Raw genomic sequence first — 19,043 nt, 5'->3', positions numbered from 1 at the left:
TGTTCCTTTAGTCTAGTTAGTGTGTGAAATAATTCTCAGGAGAGGAAATTCATCTAATTTTTACTTAGCATCAAGTAAATCAGTGCCTTCAATTTTATGTAAACTGGAAATGTAATGAGGTTGATGTTTTGAACGGCATGTACTCTCTTGAACTTGGTCTTGATTCTGCTTGATGTCTGTTTGGCCCAAGGTGGTCCTTACACCTAGAAAACATTGTGAATTGCTGACAATTTGTGGTCCTATTTCTTCAGGACTCATATAATGCCATGCTTTCACTTGGTCCTCATCAAGCATCATCTGTTGGAAATGAGCATATTAGAGTTGATGTTCTTTATTTCCTTTGACATGGAGTGTTGACTGTGTTTCTGTCTTGTAGGCACGTGATTGTGAGGACCTCCCCCAACCACAGGTACACATTTACACTGAGGACACACCCATCTGTGGTTCCAGGGAGCATTGCATTCAGCTTACCTCAGGTAACTAGGAAGTGAATTTATTCTCCTCTAATCTTGAAAGTTGTAGAAGAATCAATTCATTTAAAGCAAGCTGTATCACCCTGTAGTGGTATTGATTCATATCGATGAAAACGATCTAGGTGTTATATAAGGAATTTAAAGATACGTTCTTAATTGCCAATTTTTACTGTATCTGTATTGTATTGCCTTGATTTTTTCCCCCTAATTAAAAAAAATAATTCTGCAGTGATATCAGTTAGCTATCAGTGTCAAGTTATTTTAATGTTAGCTCTCAGGGTAATAGAGAATATATAAAAATAGCACTTACATCTAAAATTGACATCTAATAATAGCGTTTTTAAATACAATGATGTTAGACTAAAGAACATGATATGAGTAGGGCTTCCCTGATGGCTCAGTGATAAAGAATCTGCCTTCAGTGCAGGAGACACAGGAGCATGTGGGTTCGATCCCTGAGTCAGGAAGATCCCCTGGAGAAGGAAATGGGAACCCATGCCAGTATTCTTGCCTGGAGAATCCCATGGACAGAGGAGCCTGACTGGCTACATTCCAAACAGTCAAGTCGAACATGCCTGAGTGACTAAGTACAGTTGTTATATCAAATTACAGCCTAACTTGCTGGGCTTCCATAATAAGTGGAAGGATTATGATTAAATTTATAGCTGTTGGTAGATTCTGTGGAGGAGAAATTGCCTAACACTCTTGCAGGCACATAATATGTAATATAGGAGCATCGGAAGTACTAGTCTGTGTCCTTTCCTCCCTTGTCATCTTACTCAGGCTGCTGATCCTTAGTCCTAAACAGTGCAAATGCAACCCATACCTCCTGTACTATGCCAGTTGATTGCTGCCCTCCCACCTCTGGAGGTTTAGGGAAAGAGATCAAAAGGAGAATTAACTCCTTAAGGAACTGTTAAAGATCTCTTGAATTCCTCACATGTTATGGGAAATCTTCATTTGCTATTCCCTTTCCCCCTTTTGAATGCCTCTGCAGTATCAGGACTGCTTTTTGCATTTGTTTATATAGATCAAAGGTTTGGAATGTTCTAGAGCTTACCAGCTTTCTCAGAGCTAAATTTGGGACTCAGCTGGCCAGAAATGGGATTTCTAACCATTTTTCCTTGTCTGTCTGCTTTAAAAAAATTTTCCCCAACATTTACTACAAACCAAGTACTACTCTTAAGTGCTTTTGCATGTGTTCCTTCATTGAATTCTGTCAACAACCCCAGATGATGGATAGTATTCTTATCATCCTTGAGGCTATCTCTGGGTGTAGAGCCTAAATGTGGCTGCTTTGTGACCCCAAATCTGGGCTCAACCAGTGTGCCTCTGCGTTTCCGGTTGGCCGAAAGTGGAATGGAGTATGACAGAAGAGAGAAGTGAAGGGTGGAGAGGAAGTGAGAAAGCTGGGAGGGAGAGCACTTGTTGCATGGATTCAAAACGCAGCATCTTCTTAACCCCTCACCACCACAAAGTTCACGAAGTTCAGATGAGTAGACAAACTTGTTTTTCAGCCAAAGATTATTTTTCTCACTGTTCTTTGAAGTGTTGTCAGGAAGTACTCATTTTGAATCTATATCAAGCCAGTCCTGAATTCCTGCCTGAACACAATCTGTCCTGCCTCTGTATATTCTTGCCATTGTAACCAGTCGGTACCTAGGGAGAAGCTAAAAGCCTTGTCACAAATGCCTGACGCTTCTTTGGCTAGTACACAAAGAGTAGTCATGACCATCTAATGATTTGAATCCCTGCTTGGTTTCATTATTGTCTATCTGATGAGTTCTGATTTATTTTTCATGAATTGAACATCTTTCTTTTTGTGCTACTGTATCAAACAGTATAACTGTCCACAGTACATTTAGAATCTGAAATGTCTGATACTCCGAAGGCCTTCAGGAGCGTTAAAATATTATGCAAAGGAGCATCCTACTCAGTGGTGCCGGCTTTACTGTAAAAAGGCAAACTTTCTACATTTTGAGGACAGATATTCAGGTATAAATAAACTCTAGCATATGTTTGCTAGGGCGGCTGTAACAAAGTACCACAAACTAGGTGGCTTAAAATAACAGAAATTTATTCTCCCACAGTTCTGGAGGCAGAAGTCTGAAATCAAGGTGTCAGCAGGGCCGTGTTCTCTCTGAAGGCACTAGGAAAAAATCTGTTCCATGCTTAGCTTCTGGTGTAGCAGACAGTCTTTGATGTTCATTGACTGGTGGCTGTGTCACTTCAGTCCCTGCCTTCACTGTCCCATGACTTTTTCCCCATTTGACTGTGTCTCTTTTTTCTTATAAGGAAGCCATATTGGCTTAGAGTCTATCTTAATTCATTGTGACCTCATCGTACCTTGATATCATCTGCAGAGACCCTGTTTCCAAATGCTGTCACATTCATTGGAGCTGGGGGCTAAGGCTTTAATGTATCTTTTTTGTGGGACACGGTTCAACACTTAACAGCCATGGTTTAGTCTTGGAATGTGTACATGAAATTCACAGAAATCCAGTTTTCCTCGTTTCTCTAATTTTGATGTGGTATTAAGTGTCTTTTTTCCCCCCCTCTCTTTTGTTTTACAGCGAAAATGGGCTGGACTTTCTATTGGACAAGAAATAGAAGGTAGGTATATTTTTTAGCTATCTGAGGTAGATTCTCTTTACAATTTTCTCGTAGAGATCTGTGCAGCTTTCTTTTCATCCATGTTACAGTTAGGTGTATGAGAATGGAAAGTAAGTAGTTAGTTACTCTGTCTACTTGTTATATGTCTGGGTATTCCTGGGAAAGGAACAGCCACATATTCATAGCTCACAGAAAAGGTACAAGGTAAATTTTTGCACAGATTACCTTTAAGAGCACTGTGTAAAAGTGCTGAGACAGAACAGGAGTGGAGGAATTGATTGGAGACTGGATAATTAGCCAGAGAAATCTTTCCAGCACTGGAGTTTTGAGCATGATTATGAAGTAGGAGAAAAGCATGACATGATAGTGACAAGGAACAAAGGCTCTTCAGATGAGAAATAAAAGGCACTGGGATGGGAGCAAGCAAATTATAGGCATCGCTCATAAGTGTGTTTGGTTGAAAGGTTTTGCCTGAATGGGTTGTATTAAGTGATGAGAGGTGGAGTACGCAGTTAGTGGGCGGCCTGGAAATACATACTGAAATTTTTGGATTTTACACAAACACACTTAAAAGTCTTGAATAAGCCCATCAAAATCCTACCTTTAGAAAAGAGTTCTAATGTCATTGTGGAGTATATAGCAAGGAGTGGGAAGAATACAGGAGTGAAGGACAATTGCTGGGAGGTTATTTGACTTGCCTGGAATTAAGCTGAATAGGACTTTGTGAAATTATGGCTATGGAAAAAATTTTTAAAAGTTGAAATTATGTTAAAGAGGAATAATTGGTATTACATGGTGATTCCATTTTACTGTATACTGAGATGTATTTTCTAATGTCTTTGTTTAAAAAGATAAATCAGGTTTAGGGTAAGGAGAAGAAAGGGTAGCAGTACTTAAGAAAACTGTGGACTTTTAAAATGTGTTATAAAGTCATCATAGTTCATTAGGGAAGGATATGGAAAGCAATTTATGACTTAAGGGAAAAAAAAAGACTAAGCCACTTGTGGTTTATAAACCAAAGAGCTAAGTGAAAACTGGCATTGTTTCTTAGTCATTGTGGCAAAGTTGGGGAAATGAAGTGTGAAGTGTTTTTTAAGACCTAAAAAAATTCATATTATGGAAAGGTTACAAAAACAATACAGAGATATCTTCTAAAAGATACCATTTGACTCTAATCTATACAATAGTTAATCTTTATATTCTGCCTTCCTCTTTCTCCTCTCATTTTGTAATTAATTGCTTCCTTTTTTTTTCAAGTTTTAAGTCTTTTTTTTTTTTAGTGGAAGAAGCAACTTTTTAAAAGTTGAGATATAATTGACATATTACATTGTATTAGTTTCAAGTATGCATGACTGCTAAGTCACTTCAGTCCTGTCCGACTCCGTGCAACCCTATGGACTGTAGCCTGCCAGGCTCCTCTGTCCATGGGGATTCTCCAGGCAAGAATACTGGAGTGGGTTGCCCTGCCCCCCCTCTAGGGGATCTTCCAGATCCAGGGATCAAACCCTCGTCTCTTGTGTCTCCTGCACTGGCAGTCAGGTTCTTTACCACTAGCACCACCCTGATGCTGGGAAAGATTGAAGGCAGGAGGAGAAGGGGACAACAGAGGATGAGATGGTTGGATGGCATCACCGACTCGATGGACATGAGTTTGAGCAAGCTCTAGGAGTTGGTGAAGGACAGGGAAGCCTGGCGTGCTGCAGTCCATGGGGTTACAAAGAGTCGGACACAACTGAGCGACTGAACTGAACCACCTGACATAATGATTTGATATTTATATACATTGTGAAATGCTTACCACAATAAATCTAGTTAACATCTGTCACAAGATTTTTTTTCTTGTGATAACAACTCGTAAGGTCTACTCTATTAGCAACATTCAAGTGTGCAATACAGTATTACTAACTATAGTCACCATGATGTACATGTTGGTTCATTTCTTTCTCTGGTATTTATACACTGTGCTGTGCTATGCTCAGTTGCTTCAGTCGTGTTCAACTCTTTGCGACCTCATGGACTGTAGCCCACCAGGCTCCTCTGCCCATGGGGATTCACTAGGCAAGAATACTGGAGTGGGTTGCCATGCCCTCCTCCAGGATTTACATGCTATTCTTCCACAAATGACCCCATATTTGTTTTAGTCTCAGTTCTACAATAAATCTCTTAAATGATCATGATCAGTCCTTTTGCCAGTTTCTACTTGGTTGGATAAAACCTATCCTCTAGTAGATTCTTCCAGGAAGTATATATGTGTATAGCGTTTCCTAAGTTCTTGGATATTCAAACTTTTTTCTTTTATATCTTTGATGCCTTTAAGGGAAACTTAGTTGGATATAAAATTTTTGGCTTTTCTTTCCTTGAATTTCTTGAAAATACTGTATCACATTGCCTTATTTTGTATCAAACTGTTGAGAAATCTGATGCCAGTCTTATTTTCTTACCTTTATAAATAATTTGATTTTTTTGCCTGGGAGCCCTGAGGGGTTTTCTGTCTTTAAATTCAAATATCCTTATTAGAATATTGCTTGGAATTGGCCATTCTGGGTCAACAACTCAGCTATACATTAATGTGTAGATTTAAATTTTGTCTGTTTCCAAAAGATTTTCTTAGGTTTTGGTTTAAAATATTAGTTCTGACTGAATTGTTTTGATTTTCTTCTCCAGGGCTCTAATTATATATGTATTTTAGGCCTTATCTCTCTTACATCTCAGCTGCTTTCTCTCTATTCTTTGTAAATGCTTTATTTTTATTGTCTTAGTTGTTTTCTTGTCTTCATTCACTGCCTCTTATTAAATATTAACTTGAATCTATTCTTCCATGGACACTTTGTAATATATTATTCACTTCTGAGTAATTTTGTTTTTCCTCGATTTCTTTCCTGTGTTTGATAAATTCATTGCATTTCTTTTATTAATATTTGTCTGTTTCTGTTCTTAGTTTTTAATCTTCTGACTTTAGGTGTTTTGTTATATGTCTAAGTACTTGTTTGAGGATACTTAATTTAGTTTAAAATGTTATGTATATTTTCTATTTCATAATTGATCTTTTTAGAGAAGACAGCTGAAATGCTGCAATACTTTGTTATTTGTTATGTTTTCTTTACAGAAACTTTGTGGAATTATTATTTTTTTTTGTTTCATATGATTTTGTAGGCAAAATTATTAGTGCAAGAGCATTCTTTCCTGTTAGTGTAGAGAAGGGCAGTTTCTTTAATAATGGTGAGGTGGGGTAGGTAGAAAGGTTGGTTGGTATAGCTTATTTCTGTTTGGTTTCTGTGTGATCCCTAATTTTCCTCTCTTCCTGTCTTCTTTCCTTTATTGCCATGTCTTGAAGGGCACCACCCTTTCTATTTCTGTCTGATTCTTCCCAGTGATTCTTTGATGTTACTACTTCCAGTTCTACTTACTTTCAGGTCCCTTCTGGGTACCTAGCATCTTAGATTACCAAGTCCCAAACCTGTGTATAGTGTTTTGGCTTTTGCTATTACACTTTCTCTTTTGAGGGTGATTTTTGTTTGTATTTTCCCTATGTACTGCTTTCCCTTCTATTTTTCCACAGTGGGAGCTCTGTCTGATCTTGTTACATATTTCTCTATTTTCAAGTAATTTGAGTTTTGTGATATTCTGTGTCTCTTAGTAATGCTGACGGTGTGGACTGTGCGTAGCATTATTTGTTCTCCTTGCGGTTCCCACAGAGTTTTAGGAGGATGTGTGGGAATGTTCAGATTCACATTCAGATCCTCTGGATCCAAGCTTTTGGAGATATTCAAAGATACATTTACTTTAAACTGGTTGAAAGAAAGCAATTACTTAAAGCAGTTGCCTGGAACACATTATGAGCCTAGTCTGTAGTCAAGATGCCTGAGAAGAGAAGTTGGTAAAGTGGAAGGAGAGAGTATCCTCTTTCTCATTTAGGAACTTGGCAACTTACTGTTTGTTTGTTTGTTTTTTCTGAATCAGAAGGAACTTAAATATTGGGATTATCTTTATTTGGTCTTTTCTTTGTAGAAGTAGGATTAAAGATAAAATTTTTCGCCTAAGGGTGAAAATAAAGGAAATTAGATAAGATAACTGGTAGTGAATGTTGGAGAATTAGTGCTTTCTAAACTTGCCTCACAGAAACACCTGGGGAGTTCTGTTTTTTTGTTTGTTTGTTTGTTTTTTTTAAAGATTCTCAGGCCCCTCCCTTGGGGAGTCTAATTCATGAATCTGTGTTTTTAACAATCACCCTTAAGTAGTTGTTATCAGTCACATTTTTGGGAACATTGACATAAGTGATTCCCTTAACTGTCACCTCCTCACTTGAAAGCATAGCGTGAATTTCAGCTGAGACAGTGCAGGAGTTCGGCACCAAAGGGAAGTAGGTCAGTGCCTGAAGCCAGGGTTCCCTGTTTGTGGACACTGTCAGAGATAAAAATGAACACTTGTTAAATCTAATGAGAAGACCAATGTGTATGAGGCTTAGGTTTCTAATTTTCTTAAACTTACTTTTCTAAATATGAATGTTCTTAAGTTTTAATGCAGATAAATTCTGTTGTGAAAAAGAAAATTCAAGATGAAATGAAAAAATGTGTTTTGTGGCCTTAAATTGTGTTTAAAGCATTCTCCTGCTACCAGAAATGCTTACCTTGAATGTAAAATCAGTTCTTTAAAAAGGCAAATCAAACAGACCTAATTGGCAGAATTATAAAACTTAAGTGTTCAGATGGGACTAAGGTGGAGTAAGCTTGAGGTAAGGAAGGGTTTGGGGGCCTGATTGTTGTCATGATGTAGCATAAAGGTACAAAGCTTTTTCAGTGTAAGTAGCTGCTGCTGCTGCTAAGTCGCTTCAGTCATGTCAAACTCTGTGCAACCCCATAGACAGCAGTCCACCAGGCTCCTCCATCCTTGGGATTCTCCAGGCAAGAACACTGGAGTGGGTTGCCATTTCCTTCTCCAATGCATGAAAATGGAAAGTGAAAGTGAAGTCGCTCAGTTGTGTCCGACTCTTAGCGACCCCATGGACTGCAGCCTACCAGGCTCCTCCGCCCATGGGATTTTCCAGGCAAGAAAACGAGTGGGTTGCCATTGTCTTCTCCGAGTGTAAGTAGAGGTGTAGACAAAGAGAGAATAGGAAGTTTGGTATGAAGGGGAGTGTTTATTCAAAGATTCTAAAACAGGAGTTCTGTCTGTAAGCAGAATTTTTTAGTCAGGTCAGTGATTTTAGTTCTCAGACTAAATCTTCTACAAGAATCATTTAGTTTTCTCTCTGGAAGTACCATGTTTTAAGTATTGCAGACTGATGTTCATTCAGTTAACACGTTTTTTTGAACCTGTCTTTGTAATGCCTGTTCAAAGCACTGGCTGTAACTTTTTGTTTATAAATTAATCTTTGATGTTAAATTACTATTGGTCATAAAATAAACATTCTTAACCTTTTGGCCCTTTGCTCCTTGTTGAAACCCTCAGGGCATCTGTCCCTTTGGGGGCTGATGATGGTGCTGACCATGGTGCTGCCTGTGAAACTGTCCATGGTACTGCCGTAGCATTTGAAATTGTAACAACTTAGTCTTTTCTGTTTAGGAACATTGACCTTAAATTAAGATGCATTTGAAAACTATAGTCGGTATTGATGATATTTTAATAACGTATTCAAGTTTCTTGGTATAAGAATGGTTCAAACACCTGTACATATCCATGCATATATGTATACACACACATGGTGATGCCATGAAATTGTTTTGGAGTCTTTAATGCACAAAATTGTGTTATACTGTGCAGCCCTTTCTGAATTATACTTTTTTCACTCAATATTATGTTTTAATGGACCATTCATCTTTATTAAATATATATCAGATTTTAATTTTAAGTGCTACACATTATTCTACATTATGACTATGCCACATTTTATTCATCATTTCCTGACTGATAAGCATTTTTAAAATGTTTGACTATTAGAAATAATGCTGCAATGAACCTCCCTGTAACTTTCTTTTTAGACACATGTTTAAGAGTCTTCTGGGGACAGACCCCTGGAAATGAGATTGTTGATCAACTTATTTATTTTCCATTAATAATTCATCCTATAAATATTTCTTATGGAGAAACAACTAAGCTCTCTTATGAAAATCACTCAGAATGTAATCTGTACTTCCTAGGAAGGACACAAAAATAACACAACATGCAGAAGTGGAGGCCAGAGAGTATTCTGAAACTCTCAGCTGAGATTTGAGCTTACATTTGATCTTCAGCAAATTTTCCAACCCTCCATCCTGGCTTTCTTTGTTATTTTGCTTTTGAAAACATATATCAAATATGTGTGTCCCCTTTATGATGGCAGACCAAAATACAAAAATATGATTAATCAAGCAATTTCATTCCAAGGATTTACAAAAAATCCTTGTACGTAACTCAATACTAGACTCAGCTAGTCTGTAAAATATAAGTTGAGAACAGAAATTGGGCATGAAAGGACCATAAAGGTTTATCTAGCCCAGTCTTATTTTATAGGTGTGACAAATCAAGGCACAGAAAGTTTTTTACATTTGTCCATTTACTAATAGATTGAAACGCAGTTTCCAGAGTCCCTTTGTTTTGCCTCTTTTGTTACTAGTATGGAAAGTATAGGTGTTTTGCTGCTGTTGTTTCATTTAAACAGTTCGTGAATATATTAAGCATCCTGCTAACACCATTGTTTGTTTGCTGTGCTTGGTCATGTCTGACTCTTTGCGACCCCATGGACTGTAGCCCACCAGGCTTCTCTGTCCTTGAAATTTCCCAGGCAAAAATGCTGGAGTGAGTTGCCATTTTCTCCTCCTTGGGATTTTCTCAGCCTAGGGATTGAACCCACATCTCTGGCATCTTCTGCATTAGCAGGCAGATTCTTTACCACTGAGTCACCTGGGAAGCCCACAGACGCTGTTAATACAAAAATGAGCTAAAGGTCTGGTCTTTGTCCTGTTATGCATGTAGAACTTACTGAGGTTCCCTGAAATCATAGGTGCTCAGTAAATATTTCTGTAGTATTAAAAAAAGAAATGTCAAAGTCTTGAGTTGCTCTGGAGGAAACCCCTCTAGGAAACATTTTTTTCTCAAAGGTTTTTTTGGTTTTGTTTTGGTTTTTGTTTTGGTCCTACACTATTAATTTGCTAAAGCAAGAGTCCACACACCTCTGACCTTAGCTCTTTCTTGTGTCAAGCAAAAGTCTTGTTTGGAAACAGCATGGTATGCCATCTCCACCAGGATTTCCCATTCTGTCACTTCATCCTCTGCCTAACGAGAAGGAGGAAGATGGAGAGGGTATATGGGGACAGCTGTAATTTCCCCAGAACAGTCAGGTGAGGGGTAAAAGTACAGGAGATTGCTATTTAGTATGTTCCAATTAAGTCAGGGGGAAGAACATCTCTAGTGGTTATTATTGTGTTTAAAAAATATCGGTGCCTTATGTATTCCTCCAATGAACGTCATGAAAAATCCCCCTTTGGTCACGTTCTAATTCATTTATGTGAAACTTTTAGTTACTTGAAGCACAGCAAGGATTTGGTGTCTCTGTGATTAAAAAAAAATGCTCCTTTGTTTCCTCCCCAGTGTCCTTATATACCTTTGACAAAGCCAAGCAGTGTATTGGCACGATGACCATCGAGATTGATTTCCTGCAGAAAAAAAGTATCGACTCCAACCCGTATGATACTGACAAGATGGCCGCAGAATTTATTCAGCAGTTCAACAACCAGGCATTCTCAGTGGGTCAACAGGTAGTTTTAAACTTTCTTTCATTTAGAGACATTCTAATCTCTGTACTTGTCCAAAATTAATTGTTTTTTAAAAGCTGAGAGGAGCTTTGCATATGAACAGCTATATCTAAGGTGAGTGATAAAAAGTGAGGGAAATATATTTGCTGAACCTCTAGCAGACTGTTTAGAAAAATTATAAATTAGGTTACAGTGTCATGTATAAGGACAGCAGCTTTTCTTTCTGTAAATTTGGGAACACTGTAGACATGTATTTCAAATTTCTTTTCTTGTCACGGGACATCTGTCTGGGGATGTCTTTCTGTTTTCCTGATGTATTTCTGTAGAAAAGTAATTCTTAACTTTTTTGGTTATGAGCTTCTTTGAGAATCTTAAGAAAATTACATGTAAATATATATTCAGTTTTTAATGGAGCTTTTGAAGCCCAGATTTTCTCTTCTTAAAAATAATATTGCTTATAAAGAAGATGAGGGTCATATATACAATGGAATATTACTGAGCCATAAAAAAGTGAAATAATGCCATTTGTAGCAACAATGATGAACCTGGAGATTATCATATTGACTGAGTGAAGTGAATCAGATAGAGAAAAACATATCCTGTGATGTCACTCTTATGTGGAATTTAATTTTAAAAAAGAAGGGAACTTATATATAAAACAGAAAAGACTTACAGCTATTGAAAACAAACTTACGATTACCTAAAGGGCAACATTGGGGGAGGGATAAATCAGAAGCTTGGAGTGAACACACACACACACACACACACACACACACACACACACTCCCCCCCCAACAATGTTTAAAATAGATAACCAACACAGACCTACTGTATAGCACAGGGAACTGTACCCAATATTTTGTAATAATCAATATGAGAAAAGAATCTAAAATAAAATGAATATGTGTATAATTGAATCACTTGGCTGTACACCTGAAGCTAACGCAACAGGGTAAGTCAACTATAGTCCAATAGAATAAAAGAAAAAAGTGACCCTGTTTATTATTGTTCCCTTCTTTGGACTTCAGTTAGTACATTGTTTGGTCTCCTAAGAAGAAATTCTGTGTGCTTTTGTTTTTTTTTTTATTTTACCTAAAAAAATGTGTGAGTTCATAAATTATTTGTTTTTCTACATAAATAATCTCTGCTCTTTTGACCTTACCATTCCATTTGTCTCTTCTTCTGTGACTTTTCTGAATCATTAACTCCTTCCTCCTCCCATAGCTCCACAGCAGCTGTTCTCAAACTGTGGCCTTGAGGCCGTTTCAGGGGGTTTGTGAGGTCAAATCTAATACCAAAACATTTTTTAAAAAGGGTGTTATGTGCCCATTTCATCTTATTCTCTCACAAGTGGAGTTGTGCATAGTTACACTGCCTGCTGAGGCAAACATGAATGCTGAGTGGTCTTCCATTAAGCAAGAAATTAGAGATTTGCAGAAATGTCACAGTGCCACTCTTCTCACTTATGTTTTATACCTTGGGAAATTTAAATATTTTAAAATAAATTATAACTATGTTATTTATGTTAATATATAATATACTTAATTATTGTTTTTTTTTAATTAATAAATTTTCTTGTTCTAATTTCTAATACAGTGAATATCAACAGATTATTACAATCCATATAAACAAAATTTGGGGGTTTAGGAATATAAAAGGATTCTGAGCCCCAAAAGTTTGAAAATTCCAGCTTTATTGTGTTCTGATCTCTCATGAGTTACATAGACTGTCCTTGTGTCTCTCCTGTGGGAAGGCCTGTAAAATGGAAGAAATGGCAGAAGGAGGGACCTGTGGAAATGAGTGGAGTGTATTACCTGGAAAGACGAGACTCGTAAGGATTTGGTTAACCCATATATCGTAATATCAAACTTTCACAATTGAAAACTTGAGTTACTGATAGACAGGAAAAGGACACAGAACACATATTATTGTTTTTAAGAGTACTGGAATTGGAATGAACCTCAGAGGTTATCTTGTCTAACCTCCTCATTTTGCACATGAGGAATTTTATTTAGGTCCAGAGACGACCTGTGAGCTGCCCTGTGTAGCTGAGACAAGAACCTGCTAGTCAGTTGATCCATTCATTAGCAAATACTTATTGAACACCTAGTACAAGTTCAGTAAATACTATTTTAGGCCCTGTAAATCTTTGGTGAATAAGACAGACACAGTTCCTACCTTTGTAGAGTTTCCTTTCTAGTTGGAAAAGACAGAAAATAAGAAAGAAATGCCATGTACTGTTAATGTCAGTCAAATGGGATGATGCACTAGAGATCCGCTGGGCTGCTTCTTGGAATTAGATGGATTGAGGCGGCTCCCCAGGGTGATAGGTAGCTGACAGTTTGTTGATTTACCTGCCCATTGCTTTTTGGGCTTCACCATAGTCCTTCTGGATTCCTACACTTTCTGATAGTTGTGCTCAAATTGCCTAACTAAAACTTCATTGTTTTTACCTTCTCTTTTAGCTTTTGTATTTTAATAGAAAATGCCTTGGTATTTGTAATAATTTAAAACCCAGTGACATGCAAACGTCTACAAACCCACGAAAGAAAATCCTCCATAATACAGAGAAGAAATAAGTATCTTAAATCATTCTTCTTAGTATTTATTCCCATTCTTGGTAGTTAGTAGTGGCAGGATGGACAGTCAGCCTTGTTTATTGTATTTTTGTTGTACCCCGGAACCTCAATGAGGGCCTAGCTTGTAGAAGGCACTTAATAAATATTTGGCGAGTGAACGAGCATTCAGAAGCTGTGTCTGCACTCGCATGGGAGGCACTTAGTGTTGATTGTAGAAAAGCATGATGTGGAGGCACACAACCCAGGCTTGCATCCCGGCACTGCCATTTGCTGTTACTCTAGGCCCCATTTAACTCCTCTCTGAATCTCAGCATCCTTACTGGTAAAGTAGGACTGATTTTTTGCAAGAGAGTTACTGAGTATTACAGAACATCCTGTAATGTTTGTTTGGCACACAGCAGACACTCAGTAAATGTTAGTTCCTTTGTTATGTGGGTAGTTTGCCTTGTGGAGAAGAGTGATATACAAGAGAAAGCTGCTTGCCTGCGTTTGAAAAACATTGGCGATTATGTGAAAATCAAACCATTATATCATGCAGTGATTTTTTTCCCCCCGTCTTTTCTACATAGCTTGTATTTAGCTTCAATGAAAAGCTTTTTGGCTTACTGGTCAAAGACATTGAAGCCATGGATCCTAGTATCCTCAAGGGAGAGCCTGCAACTGGTAAAAGACAGAAGGTATGCTTTATTTCTGATAATCTGTATGATGTGCCTTGTACAAATTAATACAATTTTCCTAGCCATTCTCTCCCTCAGTGATTTCTTTTATATTCTGTACTCTTCTAAGATAGTAGGGAAAATTTGCCTTTAAAGCCAGCATAGTTATTAAAATACAGTATAAAACAGACTCATGTGAAGATCTAATAAGTAATTTGAAATAGCTGATAGTTTGAAAAATTTGCTTTGCTCATGGAGACTTCATTTCTCTCTTGTTTTTCACCTTGCTTTGAGAAGTCCAGAAATCTGCTGTAAGACTAACTACTAATTATTGTCTTTCTTTATAGATTGAAATAGGGCTGGTTGTTGGCAACAGTCAGGTTGCATTTGAAAAAGCAGAAAATTCATCACTCAATCTTATTGGTAAGATTTACAATTTTTAGAAGATTCTGAGGGACCATCTGTTAATAGTGGGCTTCCCTGGTGGTTCAGACAGTAAAGAACCTGCAGTGCAGGAGACCTGGATTCGATCCCTGGGTGGGGAAGATCCCCTGGAGGAGGGCCTGACAACCCACTCTAGCATTCTTACCTGGAGAATCCCCGTGGACAGAGGAGCCTGGTGGGCTACAGTCCTTGGGGTCGCAGAGAGTCAGACACGACTGAGCGACTAAGCACAGCACATCTGTTAACAATACGTGACTCAACTACAGTGATTAAACAGGGAGAGAGAACAGAGACACTTGCCTTGAAAAGGCCAATCACAGAATCATGGAGTATTTCCTATCTTTCAGATGTACTGATGTAGAAAAAATTTTAAACCTTCACTAAATCAGTTTTGTCCAATAGAAATATAATGTATGTCATTTTAAATTTCCTAGTAACCTCACTAAAAAAATAAAGGAAAAGATAGATAAAAATTAATTTTTAAACTTTTAATAAATATGTGCAGGCTGACAGAAGATTCATGAAAGATATTTCAGAAAGTTCCTGTATACACTTAACCAGCTTCCTGTGATGGTACCTCTTAAGTAACCATAGTACACTTTTCCAAAACTAGATTAACATGTTTCCATTGCTGCTAACTGTTTTAGAGACTTTATTTGGATTTTGTCAGTTTTTTCATCATGTCCTTTTTCTGTTCCAGGATCTAACTCGGAATTCCACATTGCATTTAGTGGTTTAGTCTCCATAGTCTTCTCCAGTGTCTGACAGTTCCTCAGACTTTCATTGTCTTTTCATGACCATGAGAGCTGGTCATGTATTTTGTAGAATGTCCCTCAGCTGGATGTGTGTTATATGTGATACTAGCATTATTTCCATTAGTGACTGGGTTAAACGATCAGTGTACAGGTAAAGAAAGTCTTTCCAGCAGATTCATAGTTCAGTCCTACTCTTGTACGTTAACCCCACTTTTATTATATTAAAATAATGCGGATTGGGCTCTAAAAATAGTAAGTCATCAGCATAATGATGCCATTAACTGTATTTACCTGTGTTGGTGTCTATCCCAGTACAAGGTAGAGGATTTGCAGTGGTTACACACTTATATCCAAAGTCATTTAAATTTGAATGCGTGTCCTTTTCTCGAGAGCCATAAATTATCATTCCTCTTTTATTGTTTTTCAACTGTAAAATATTTATTTCATGAAATATGAATAAGCGCTCAAAAACAGCTCACTCTAAAATTTAAAATATTTGATTATATCTTCATACTGTTTTATAGTTTGTTCTTTTTGCTTAACGTATTTCAAGCATCTTAATAAATATACTTCTACAATATTGTTTCTAAATGACTAATATATTGTTTTATGGCTTCCCTGGTGGCTAAAGAGTCCACCTACCAAGTAGGAGACTAAGGTTCGATCATAATTAGGATATATCATAATCTCCTGTTGTTGATCCAATATGTTTCTGGAGTGATTTCTTTGTATATTATATGGTATATTATTCCAAGAGAGTTGCATGACTTTTGTACAATGGAGGTAATTTCTAAGTGTGATGAATAGTTTTCCCCCACCATTGGAAAGTAAAATTGTACAGTTTCGCCACAAGAGGGCAGTAGAGTTTAAGAAAAGTATTTTTGGTTACTTCGTAAAGGAAGTGTTAAGTCCACAAAACTAACCGTACAGTTAGCATCTAGGGTAAACTTTTTCTAATGTGACCTGTTATTCCCTAATTAAAAGCAAACTATAGTACTTTCTTTTTTTTGTTTATGTGGGCTGTACTAAGGCACTTTTATTCTTTGTGTTTGAGAGAGTTAATGTGGTTCTCTTGAGTTTCTTTAGGGGGCACTATGACATTTAAGTTAGATAATTTTCTTCTTTGTGAAAGAATTTGAAAACATGAATTTTGAAATCATCCAAGACTTTAGGATAATTTTAGATTATTGTGCAAATGAAGAAAAAGCAAATAAGACATTAAATTTCATACATCTTTTCAGGCTGAAGAGTTAAATTCCTGATTATATACTTAATTTAGATAAGTATATGTATTTTTAAATATTGCTTTAGGAGCCTTGAGGGACTGCTAGATTTCAGTTGCATGTCTGGCAACTAGTGTTTTCTTCATCAGATATGCACATGGTGTTTCTTCTAATCAACCAAGTTAGTTAACGTGGTTAGGAGTTAGAGGTCAATAAGACCAAGCTTCATGGATTGACTACACCATGAGTGACCCTAAATGGGGACCAGACAAACTAGCGAATATAACAAAACTCATCCTTCTTAAAAAATCAGCTAAGAAGGTGTTTTCATGTTTGATAGCTTTTCTTTATTCACTGAGGATGCCCAGGGAGTTCTGACTGTTTTTTTACGCTTAATGATGAAGTTCTTCTCTCACATTTGATTATCTTTGTTTGAAATAGGCAAAGCAAAAACCAAGGAAAATCGCCAGTCCATCATCAATCCTGACTGGAACTTTGAGAAAATGGGAATAGGAGGTCTGGACAAGGAGTTTTCAGATATTTTTCGACGAGCATTTGCTTCCAGAGTATTTCCTCCAGAGATTGTGGAACAGATGGGTGAGTTTTAAAAAGAAAAATTGGATAAAATCTTGTATTGTTTTTAAAAAATGGATGTGATAAAATCTGTTTTCAGTAATGTTTTGAAATTATTTTTCAGTCCTGACAAACTGTTTCTGTTTTCTTCCTCTTTTAAAAAAGCTTAAAAAAACTTTTAAAGTTTTAGGATTTTTAAAACTACATTTTAATTTTATGGGAAAATCATAATAATTGTGGTTGCTTGATTTAATTTATTTATCCAAGTATGTTTCTCTATAGGACATATTTAGAAATTTCATTATATTTATGAATTTTTAACAGGGCCTATTTAGAAATGTCATCTGACTCTAAAGATTCACTAAAGGTCAGATTTACTGTGCCGAATAGTCATTATCTATTAGACTATGGATACTGTTCTAATATTAGCTGTTGCTTTTTTTAAAAATTGTATTACCCAGTTAATACATCTTCATACCTGGTAAATGGATACTTGGCATGTTTTAAATTTATGCAAAAGGACAAATGCAGAATATACATAGGAATTTCCACATTGCATACAAAGAAATGCACTAGTCATTTATCACTTCTTTCTTGAAGGTTTATTTAATTTATCTATGTGTGAAATGGCTTTATTTGCCCTGGTGGAAATGCTGTCATGACTGTTTTCGTATGTATATCATACGTTGGATTGGAATGTTAGCTACAGAATATCTGAAGAAGGAATTTATACCATAACAGCTTCTGGCAGACTATTCGTGTTAAAAACTGTATCCAAAAAAACTGAAGGAATACAAATATATTACTCCCTTCACCTCCATCACTCTTTATCTTTAAATTGCTACTGGGAGATAAAAGTATATTCATCATGGTGGGGCTGAGAACTACTTTCTAGGCACTAAGTGCTCGGTTCTCTCAGCCTCCTGTTGTTGGTAGCCGTTCGGCCTAGTCGCTCACTCTGATAAGTTACACACAGCACACACCTGTTCACTGGCTAAAGGTCGAGCTTGAAATTGGATTAAGAGAAAATGACAGAGACCCTCATCACCTGAGTTTTATACACCTTGAAATGGCAATAAGATACTTTTTTTTATCTGAAAGACACAAAGGCCAAGTCCATAAAAAAACAGAATTTTAATTTGGAAAATAGTTAAAAATGTGATAGTTCACTACCTTGGTAAGGTGTATTTTGAGGCACAATAAATCCATAAAACTTTAAAGACATGGAAATATTGATTAAGTATGTTTGAGATATAAGATTCCAAATGTTCTAAGTTATTCTTGTGCAATATCTTTTTACATATTTTCAAGCCCGAGCCCCATACAGAGAGTATGATGATTGTGTCTTTGAACATGTAAACTCCCCCTGGTGGCTCAGCGGTAAAGAATCTGCCTGCCATGCAGGAGACGTGGGTTTGGTTCCTGGGTTGGGAAGATCCCCGGAGAAAGGAATGGCAACCCACTCCAGTATTCATGCCTGGGAAAGTCCATGGACAGAGAATCCTGGAGGGCTACAGTACATGGGGTCACAAGAGTCAATACAACTTAGCGAGTAAACCACCACCCCTCTACAGCCAACAAGTAGAAAAACAGCTGCTTCTATAAGTTATATCTTTTAACTATATTAAAATACTTTCTCAAGGTTTAAAAGCTTACGAACATTCAGATACTAGTTTCCTGTTTGTGCATTGTCCAAGCCTTGCTCATTAGGGCCTCTCTCTGAGGTTGAGAGAACAACCTGTAAAGAAGTAAACCCGTTTCTGTTGGTTTGTGACTCTGTCAGCTCTTGAAGAGTTTGAAATTAAAACAGATTTGGAATTTCTGAGTGACTTTAATCTGTTTCTGCAGTCCATACTGAAATTAGTTGAGTTGTACAGTATGCTTTTTGTTGTTAACGTGCTTTTTGACCAAGGACTTTGAATTTCAGGTTTGTTTGTTAGTACTACTACCCATTACATTTTTTATGGATTTATTTTTCTAATATTTCTATTGGTTTA

The 19,043-nt window shown here is 36.9% G+C and overlaps 1 protein-coding gene across 2 annotated transcripts in view; it reads left to right on the top strand.

The window, feature by feature from the left end:
* The window catches only part of NSF (N-ethylmaleimide sensitive factor, vesicle fusing ATPase), a 148,121-nt gene that overhangs the window by 20,217 nt on the left and 108,861 nt on the right, over window positions 1-19,043 (top strand). For both annotated transcript variants that reach the window (NM_001304614.2, XM_005220972.5), the window contains exons 3-8: window positions 377-476; window positions 3,047-3,086; window positions 10,653-10,819; window positions 13,965-14,072; window positions 14,399-14,474; window positions 16,915-17,070. In NM_001304614.2, coding sequence (NP_001291543.1) covers window positions 377-476; window positions 3,047-3,086; window positions 10,653-10,819; window positions 13,965-14,072; window positions 14,399-14,474; window positions 16,915-17,070 — 647 coding nt within the window. The remainder of the gene's footprint in view (window positions 1-376; window positions 477-3,046; window positions 3,087-10,652; window positions 10,820-13,964; window positions 14,073-14,398; window positions 14,475-16,914; window positions 17,071-19,043) is intronic.

Source organism: Bos taurus, chromosome 19 (genome assembly GCF_002263795.3).
Source record: "Bos taurus isolate L1 Dominette 01449 registration number 42190680 breed Hereford chromosome 19, ARS-UCD2.0, whole genome shotgun sequence".
Taxonomy (NCBI): Eukaryota; Metazoa; Chordata; class Mammalia; order Artiodactyla; family Bovidae; genus Bos; species Bos taurus.
This window is presented reverse-complemented; position numbering and strand designations above follow the sequence as displayed.